Raw genomic sequence first — 10,179 nt, forward strand, 5'->3', positions numbered from 1 at the left:
CTTCGGACATCTTCTCAGACTTGGGCTGGAGAAATAACAGAAAAATTAAGAGGCGGCTTTATTATATGGCCCTGTCTTAAAAATTCTAGAGACAAAACGAAGTAAAACAGAGATGTTCTACTCAGGCACGCATATCTATTGTCCCTTTTCATCTACACTTTGAATAAAAGAAATAAGCTGGGTCTACCTACTGGCTGAGTGGTTTGGAAGTTAAATAGCTGCAGCTTACATGACACTGAGCCCAGCCTAAAACATCCAACTCTGAGGCTGCGCATATTTTTTTGGACTCAGCAACTGGCTCAGCACCTGCACAGCATCCAGATGCTTAGGCAGAGCGAGCTACCATCTACCTGCAATGCTAGGGAGACATACTCTGTTTCCAGTGTGATTTTGCTGCGAGAACGAAAGCATGCAATTTTAAGTACTCTACCTCTTTCTTTTACTTTGCCAGTAAAAGAAATCTGCAGTGCAGAAAGACTATGAGGCCCCTTCCAAGTCTCTTTTGAAAGCTTTCATTTACACCTGATAGTTCTCAATACACCATTAACACCAGCATCAAATACTGCTCAAATAGGTAGGGTGAAGACCAAAGGATCTAGTACCTGACTCTACTACACGCTTTTGCTCCGGCTTTTTCCCTGCTTGTCCCTCTGACGTGACCCCTCCCCAATTTTTTCCCCAACCTTTCTCTTTCCAGTTTTTTTCAGAATCTTGCAGTTAGGGCATACTGGCTGCCCTCCTGCAAACAGACAACCTGCTGACCTGCTGCATTTGGAGCCAACATTGCTACTACAGACATGCCTGAAAGTCCACAGGTGAAGGAGCTCCATGACGGCAATGCTCATATAAACAAAGCATTTGCTTGACTGACCAGACAGTCCCTTCTGTTCATCTTCAGTAGTGAAGGGGCAAGGGAAGAGACTGACAAAGAACAATTACACCCACATAGCTACAACGAACTTGCAAAAAGCTTGCATGAATGACAGAGGAGCCCCAAAGACGTAACACATAGGAAAAGGCCTACAGTTGTGATAATCTTAAATGTCGCTTGCTTGGCTAACAGCCAGAGTGGTTGGACAATGTAAACAGATGTATGAAGAGGACAACACAAGACGGATGCACACCAGGATCACCAAACAACCAGCACAAACTATCAATACCATCTGCTCTATCTGCAGCTGATGCTTATCCATTAATGCCGTCATGGTGTGGTGGTGCATTTCCCTGCCTCTCCTGGGCCACTCGATGGTCTCAGGAATTCCCGTTAGGCCTTGGCCTTTGGTCATGAGTTGGGCGGTTGAGCGTCCCTTGATCGTACCAGGAACTCTTGTATGGCTGAGGTGGGGAGCGGCACTGACCAAACCAAGAACTCCTGCCGCCTGGCCAAGGTGGGGAAAGAGGGCAGGGATAATTTGTCATCCCCTGACAGCCTTGGAACATCCCTTATCTGGACTGCAACTCCAGTGGAACAGTATCATTGTTACTGGAATCTTGACAATTCTAGCAACTACTGACTCAGACTGTTCAGGATGGAAATTTACGGATGACTAAAGCCAATCATCTTGCGACCCTATCAAGAGCGGTCTTAAGTGAGACCCTTTTAGCTCTCCTGGACCGCAGCAGGCTGCTATCAGCATCTCCCTCTGAGTGGGATGCCTCTCAGAGTTCGAGAACTGTCAAGTGTCCGAAGTTTGGAGGACTGTTGCCGAAAGCCGACAATGGGACCTGGGCTGACAATGGCACCTTCACTCCTCGAGGCTCAACTCTCACCCATTGAGAAATGCTGAGACATTTGAAGTGAATATTTCACCGAACTCAAGGGGAATTTTTAACAGGTATACCTTTGTACATTTATATATCTTTGTGTCTGTGTGTATGCATGTGAACTGACTTAGGTATCCGACAGCAAGTACAGTATACATACTGCCATCTCGAATCTGTAATTAAGTCACTGTTGTGATTGTAGTAACTTCTATTGACTCACTTTGTAAATGTTAAATTAGTCAATGATTAAGTGTTGCTAAAATCTTGTGATCCACCTTAAACTGTGAATGAACCTTAGAACTGCTATTAGACACATAGAATACCTTGAACATAAACCGTTGACCAAGTCTGGGACTAGGAGTGGATCCAGCCGCACGTAAGCTCCATCAGGAGTTTAGAAAGCAAGGGGGTCCACTCTGAACCTCGTGACTCAACGGGAGGGTCTTCCTTACCCTTTTGCATCTTTGGTCTCTGTATAAATCATTCTAGCTCAATTCCAACTCAATTTTCCTTTGTGTTTCATGCATGTAGTAAGTGATAGAGTGAACCTTGCCATTGAACTTTGTTAAGTCGCACTTTTATAACTTCCTATTAAAACCTTTTTGCTAATACCTTTGACAGTGATTTTTTAAGCAATCTAAATCACTCATCTGCGACACATGGGTTAGCTGCAAGTGGTCTATTCAGGGTGTTAAGTCAATTAGTGGGTAAAGCGTAGAGTTTCTAAGTCATAGATTTTAAAGCAGGTTTGTCATACACACAAAGAGTTTTGTCATACACACCTTTAAACACAGGACAGCTTTTGAGCTTTTCTATATTGTGATTTTTGGGGGCCCAGTCTCACTTTACAGTATTCAGCATAAGAATCCATCTTGATGTGGGTTTCTAACCCCTACAATAACATAAATAATAAAAATTGGATTGCTACTTCTACTATACCTTTGCTGTCTCTATGGAGGCTGCTTGTGGAGGCTGGTCAGCTTGAGTTGTAGTTACTTTTCCTGTATTATTTGGCTTAGAAGTTGTTGTCACAGAAGGTGAGGTTTGGCTTTTTGCCTGTGTAGAGATAAACTATTATCATTAGATATGGAAATATTTATAGACCGGCTTTGTTTGGTTTGTTTTTTTAATTTTTTTTTTTTTACCAAAAAAAAAAAGGAGAGAGAGAGAAAAATTATACAACTTACACCACTGGGTTCCTTTTGCCTCTCTTCGGATGGCTGTTTATTTTGAGAGTCTGTTGGCTGTCATAAAATAAAAAGTTGAGATCATTTACCCTTGCCACCATTCAATGCTACGGAACATGATCTACACTAGTTCAAATAAGCACAAGACAGATTTAAAGGTGGTTAACAGAACAGTTCTTAAGCTGTTGTAAAGCAATAAAGCATCCTGACTGCTCCCCCCTAACACTGCGTTTCCACACCTGTCAGCTCCTAGCTCTTTTGCACACAGGTATGTTACTAATCACACAGCAGTTTCATGTGGCACAGTAATAGCAAAGAGTTTAGCCTCTTTTTTCAAAGTTAGTCAAAGACCAAAGTGCAACAACTCGCCAAAGGTGAAAGGTAAGTATTTACCTTGGTTGACTGAGTGTTTTTTCCAGATTCTGTTTTGGTTGTTGTTGCGGACTGAAATACAAGCAACATATATTTAGACAAAGATTAATATGCTTAGTTATTTCTAAAGTGTCGGCTTATATAAAGAAGAGTATCAGACAGGTTCGCACTCGTGAGCACACATGCTACATAACTAACACACAGTGCTTTCGTCTTGCAATTTACAACATCCTGGCACAGACCTCCATTCCAGCGATCTAAGGCACTCAAATGTATGCAAATACACATACACGCTCCTCATATGAAGGATTGAAAAGAGAGGGAAAGAAGATATTAAACAAATACAATGAAAAGTTTGATTTACATCTGAAAATTTTCTGCAGCCATGCCACAAAATAGATTCCTGTGATTCACCTCAAGTCAAAGTACAGCAAGCAATAAATTACTACTAGTGGAAACACTTAAGAACAAACAGTGAAAAACTGAAGACTAGTTATATCTGGGAAGAATAAAGAAAAATGAAAATGCCAGCTTCTCACCATATTTTTCTCACTATTTTTTCTTTCCTTTGCTACTTCAGCTGTGCTATGATTAACACGAAAAGAGCCAATGTGGCTACTGGAAAGTCATCTAGAATGCCAAATCAGAAGCTCTGGCCGCTGAATGGCTGGGGAGCACACGGACCCAGCCAGGGGAGTGTGATCTGATCTGCTAGGAAGAGCACTGGCTGCAGAGAGCACACAGCAGGAAATGCAGACCCTGAAGCCTGGGCCCTTTCCCCCGTTGAGGCTGGCATCCCTACGCTTCCTCAGGAGCTGCTGGGGACACCAGCATCGTGTCTCGTTGCACTCTGTCCACCTGCAGCAGAGACGTTTTGAACTCTACCGAGGAGACAAGGGGCCACAGACAGAAGCCTTCCTTATCCCCTCTATCCTACTAATATACTGAGCATATTTAAAGTTACTAAGAGACAAATAATAGGGTTTTTCCCCAGTAGCCTATTGAAAGTCAGTGAACAACCAAAAAAAAAAGAAGAATCTACTAGGCAATAATTTAAATTTTTTCATTGCTTTGTAATGTTTTCATTTCAGCTGCCAAACATTAATTACCATTTAGATATATCCAGCTTCTGTTTTCTAGCTGACCACAGAGAGAAATTTGCTAAATTTATTTACCATTTGTTACGCAAGTATTCACACCCACACAGTGAACCACAGACACTTGGTTGGGAAATCCTGACCATGCATAAAAATGTAGATGCTCAGGCATAAGTTTGGCAAAGGTCTCGAAGCTGTGGACCACAGTAAAGAACTACACACCACATGCAAGTAAGTCACAACATTGATAGAGTGGTAAAACATTGATAGAGCGGGAGAACAAAAACTTCCCAAACTCCAACGTGGGGAAAAATTTAAAATAAAATAAAAATAAAATAGAAATTAAAAAAATAAACCACTTAACCTCTCAGATTCCCCTTTTTGGATTGTCTCTTGACGTCCTGCCTGATTAAAACACAGTACTTCTCAGGTTCAGTCATACTTTATATGTTCCCATTCGTACCTCCTCGTTACATGACTACCATAGAGTTAACTCAAAGACACACACATCCGTTTGTGTACCTGTACACTAAATAATCCTATATTGAAAAGGTAAATCTAAATTTTCACAGTTTTTAAGCTAAAAAAGGTTGGATGTGTTTATGTAACATCTAAAGCAAAGAGTCAATCAGACATGAGATGTCCTTCGGCAGCAAGGCTGCAAAGAAATGTAACAGAAATGTAAGCATGAGGTTCAAGAAACACAGAGTTTGACTTTTCCTGCTGTGGGACTGCTGCCTGCTCAGGACGTTAAGGACCCTGCTGTTAGAGCACAAATTCAGGTTTTCCTTATATGCTTTTCGGAAGAAAAGTAAACACACCTTTTTTGCAGGACAATAAAATATATTTATTTGCATTTCTGTCAACACCTGACAACAGCAGTACAGAACATAAATTCAAATTCTCAGCCTGCCAAACCAGGTATTAGCAACTGCATGCCTTTTTTTCTTTTATATTGTAAATATAATTTTACTAAATAATTTATTTTTTGTGTAGGGTATCTATTATTCATTATTCTTCTGTATCTTTTAAAACATGCAGAATTGCTCATACTATAAATTTATCTATGACAACGCTGAAGAATATATGGACTTATATGGGCAATGCTTTGATTCAAGATTTAGACACACATGAAGATGCTAAGGCCGCATTAAAACACATGATCATGAACACATACATGCTCACCCACACAGACACATCTATTTAGATACACTTTTAGCAATGAAGTTCAAATTCAATAAAAAAACCAATTATTACCAGGCAAGTCAAACGAACAATTTTAGTACGAGACTACGCATTCAAAGGCAACTATTCAGTCATCCTTCAAACAGAGTCAGCTGTGAGCGGTCACAGCCTGAAGCCATAGCATCAGCCTACAATGTACACTGAGCTCCTACGGAGAAACAGATGTTCCACCTCCCCCTCTACTGCCTGCTTCCACCTGCACTGTGCCAGTATCTGAGAGGCCGCATTTCAAACTGACTCAGGAGACTGAAAAATAGCCTGGAAAAGAAAAATAGCTAGTTCCCTAGTTTACAGTGCAGTTGCACAAATGGGTGCAAAAGAAAGCTCAATGGGATGTGTTTTTCTCGGTGCCAGCGGCAGCACCCTGCTTCCTCCATTTCTCCAGCAAAAGCCACAGGGTACCTGTGCTCCACCCTGCTCCTCCAACCTTTCCACCTAACCCCCAGGGCTTCACCTACAGAACAAGAAGTTCCACATTCCTTCCTCTGCTGCAGTAACTCACCACTTTCTCAGAGAGGCATAATGCTAAGGGTTAATTTGAGACAAAGGATTCACATACACAGAACTGAAAGCTAAAGAGGGGTCCAGAGCACGTGTAAGAGTAGTTGCACACTAGAGTGACTCTAGCAAAGACAAATGAGACATAGTTATAGCAGACAATTGGGAAAGAGCTGTTAATTTGTAAGAAATTTAGGACTAGAAATGAAAGTGACTCAGCAACCGTATTGCTTTTCAAAGTCTACTATCAAAATGCAGATGACTTGCTTAATCCAGCAGGAGGAACGCATTAAAAATGCAACAGACATTAAAAGAAAATGTGAATTGTCTTACACACGCAAATGCAGGACATTTAAAAGGGATTTGTGTTTACCAGTCTCACAGCACTGAAGTACAGTATGCCTCTGCTACTCTACTTTTGTCTCACCTTGCAAACACCAGTTTCAAAGATCTGATTAGAAATTTACCACATTCTTCTAGAGTTATTTCAAATTTCAAGCAGGGAAAGACCACAACTATTTTTAGATAGCTGGTTGGGTTAAACCAAATGGAGAACAGCATCAGTAATGAACATGATACAAATGAGTTTGCTCTCAAACGTAACAGGAAGATGAAACTGGAGACTTGTAGATACCTTCATTTACGAGTAATGACGATCACACAAATGGAAATGGTTTAATTGTCGTCCAGCTCACTGCTACTAGTCTAAGTCTTGCATGTGTGCATGGAGGAAAAGGGTTTTAAAAGGTTGAGGGGAACATAATGGCTAACTTCATGGTGGAGCTGGACTCTCCTCAGAGATGCACGCTAAAATGACGACCTGCACTTGCAGGTGTTCAGAGCTGGCCTGGCAAGGCCCTGAGCAGTCTGACCGACCTGCAGAGCCGGCTCTGCCTGGACCGGAGGGCTGGACCAGACGGCCTCCAGAGGCCTCTTCTAACCTCACTGCTCCCAGTGTTCCTTTATTCGTACTTACACAAGGTGCAGGCAGTCCTGAGTTTTACCACCACACAAGTCCCTGCTGGTCTAGTTTGGTATTCAATACTTTTGTTGGTTTCACTGTTACGATCATGGAAAATGAAGGAACGAGGGAATCATTAATCATTTATTTAAATAATACACGTAAATTCTGTTAGGCAACAGGTGGGAGGATTATGAATCTCTTCTAACAAGTAAAGTACATGATTGATGACACAGCTTTGACACTAACGAAGTTCTAGTCATAAGGCAAGACAGAACAAGCGTAAAGGACAAAGGCAAGGAAGCTGTCAGACAGACAAAGATACGAGATTAACAAGAAGGTGCAATTGTACATACACTAAAAGCTGAAACTTGTCCGGAATTCTTTGAATATGTGAAAATTATCATTAGGTAAATAACCCTGTAATTACACTGGGGGGAGCTATATATATATGTCATAAAGTGTGACTAAGCTAAAATTAAAATTAGTATTGCTGTCATAAAATCCTCCGAGTACTTTGTAGGCATTTTTTAGATATTTTTTGAAGAGGAAACTAAGCTGCAGAGAAGAAATACGCAAAGTAAAATTATTCAGTATCGAAGTATTAAAAAAGAAATTCCTTTGTTTCATGTATTTGTACTTAACTGCAAGCATGAGTTTCTCAGGAATTCATACCTTTGTTTCAGATGGCTTCATAATTTGTGTTTTTGTTGCATCTGCAGAGGGGGACTGCTTCTGAGAGAAAAAAAGAGCAAATTTCATTACTTTCACCTTTGTTACATATACTACTATTAAGCAAGCATAAGCAACCTGAATTCATTAGATACCCAGCTAAAAATTAAGAATAAATTATTATTGAAAATTAGTTATCATTTTAGATCTCGTGTCTTGTCTGTATTTCTATAATACATGTATGTAGGATTTCAACAATGTGATGCCCATAGATCTTCTCACAACATTTTTTTTCTCTGACATACTGAAAGCAGATTTCATATCAAGTATCAAAACAAACTGAAATCCTGCTGTCATATATACTCATATCTCATCCTCATATGCAGGATTCTTCCACTTTTTTTTTTTTTAAAAAAATCATACTTTTGGATTTACTAGTTTGTCACACAAAATATTTAATACTAAATTAGCAAACTCAAATATTTTGAGATAAAAAGGAATAATTAGTCTATATGTTACACACACACACAAGTGTTTCTACATGTCATACAATTCTTTTGGAAAAGCTGCAAATGACAGCTGTTTTCCTAGCTTCAGTGATGTTAATCTGAGAACAGCATGTTTTAATTCTGCTGTGACTGTATCAAACTTCAAAGCCCAGAAATGCATATTCTAATTGTCTCATCAATACTTTATACAGATGTAATACTACCTCTCTATTCCTGCTTTATGTTCCTCTGCTTAAAGGTGTATTTGTCACCTCGATCCCAGCAACACACTCATAGTTTACATTTAAATGAACAGCACAAGTTATCGATTTTTCTAGATTTTTTCTTCACGTGTACCGTGCCACTTGCTGTACGAAAACATGCATTGTCTGAATGAACTGAGAAGCCACATTACTATTCCATACTTGGGGTGACTTCTTACTTCCACATGGAAAATTTTCTAATTTCCAGAACTTTTCATAGTACAAGCATTTCTCAAAAATAAGACAAAAGTTGTACAGCATTTAAAAGGTACACTATCGCGATGACAGTGTGCTCTCCCTGCCAGCGTATCTGGTACCTTGCAAACCTTACTAAGAGGTTTGACTACTCTACATATATACTAGAGACAATTTGCAATTGTCACGTAACAAAAATGTAAGCAAGTAATATTTGCTTCCATATACATATAGATTGACTACATAACAGATGGGAACTTTTGTATGGGTGGAGACGTACAGGGGAATGTATAGAGCCTCCTACATCAGGACAGGGAACAAAAATTTTTAAACAACCTTTTTATGTATTTCCACTACTATCTGTAGGCAACACCGTATTTTTCTTAATTTGCCCTTTAATGGCTTTTCCTTTCCTTTTCTTTCTTCTCCATGAAGTTAATCTGAACTCCTTCTATATGACTATCAAGTATGTATCTGTTCTACACCTTTGTATTAGTCACGCTAGTCCGTGTCCATTTAATAAAAACACATTTATCTGAGCCTTTCTCCCTTCCTCCCCTCTGAAAACTCCTACCAAGCCTTTTTCTTACAATACACCAAAAAATTCTTTCCCAAGTTCCAGCACAGCAGCACCACTACAACCTGCAGAGATCAGTGAAAACCTCCAAAAGAAACCAGCTGCTGCTTCTTTCTGCCCCATCCTGGATGGCAGCAACTAGCAGCAACTAAGAGATGAGGAGTTCAAATGCTCACGGAGGAAGAAGAGTAGTTTGGGGATAGAAAACAGTTTAATGCATGGCTGTTGATCAGCGGCTACGGAGAATGCCAAGCCATCCTCCCCGAAAACACTCAGGGTTGATGTGAGGAAGCAACACCCTGTCCTGGGGAGCCGGAGGAGGGAAGCGGGAAGGATGGCAGCAAGCAGAGGGCACCCTCCCACAGACCACCGCAGTGCCGTGCCACCACGATCTTCTGGCTCCCTCGGGGGCACGGTGTGTCTCGCTTCATTTACAGCACTTTTCGCCTGAATTGCCCGCTACTCCGGGCCTCCAATTTTCCACTCTCTCCCTGGAAAGAGCCACTACAAGGAGAAAGGGGGTCCTTGTACTTCCCAGCCCTTTAGTGCTCGGGGTCTGCAACCACGCTGAGCCTTGCAGATTGGCAACGCAAGCAGCTGCCGAGGTCCAACCACACCACGCAGCCGGTCAACACCAGCCTGACGCTGGGGGACTACTTTTTACTGTGGGTTGTTCTGCTTTTCCTCTTCCGAGGGCTGTGCGCCGTGGCCAGCCACGCCCAGCTGTTAACCGGCTGCATTTGCTGCAGCCCAACAGTCGGACTGCAGAAGGGGTGAAGCAACACACGTACGCGTGTCAGGCGTGGAGGTAAATATTAAAACGCTGCCTAGCAACCGGCATAATAACCGCCTGACGCACA

At 41.2% G+C, this 10,179-nt stretch overlaps 1 protein-coding gene across 1 annotated transcript in view; it reads right to left on the minus strand.

Moving 5' to 3' along the window:
• CAST (calpastatin) overlaps positions 1-7,859 on the minus strand; it is a 28,211-nt gene extending 20,352 nt beyond the window's left edge. Inside the window, exons 1-5 of the mRNA XM_009580205.1 lie at positions 7,800-7,859; positions 3,345-3,395; positions 2,952-3,008; positions 2,704-2,820; positions 9-25 (exon numbers count right to left, since the gene is read on the minus strand). Of these exons, the coding sequence (XP_009578500.1) occupies positions 9-25; positions 2,704-2,820; positions 2,952-3,008; positions 3,345-3,395; positions 7,800-7,820 (263 nt within the window). The 5' untranslated portion in view covers positions 7,821-7,859. The remainder of the gene's footprint in view (positions 1-8; positions 26-2,703; positions 2,821-2,951; positions 3,009-3,344; positions 3,396-7,799) is intronic.
• Between the last annotated feature and the right edge of the window lie 2,320 nt (positions 7,860-10,179).

The sequence above is a fragment of the Fulmarus glacialis genome, unplaced genomic scaffold, assembly GCF_000690835.1.
Source record: "Fulmarus glacialis isolate BGI_N327 unplaced genomic scaffold, ASM69083v1 scaffold17626, whole genome shotgun sequence".
Taxonomy (NCBI): Eukaryota; Metazoa; Chordata; class Aves; order Procellariiformes; family Procellariidae; genus Fulmarus; species Fulmarus glacialis.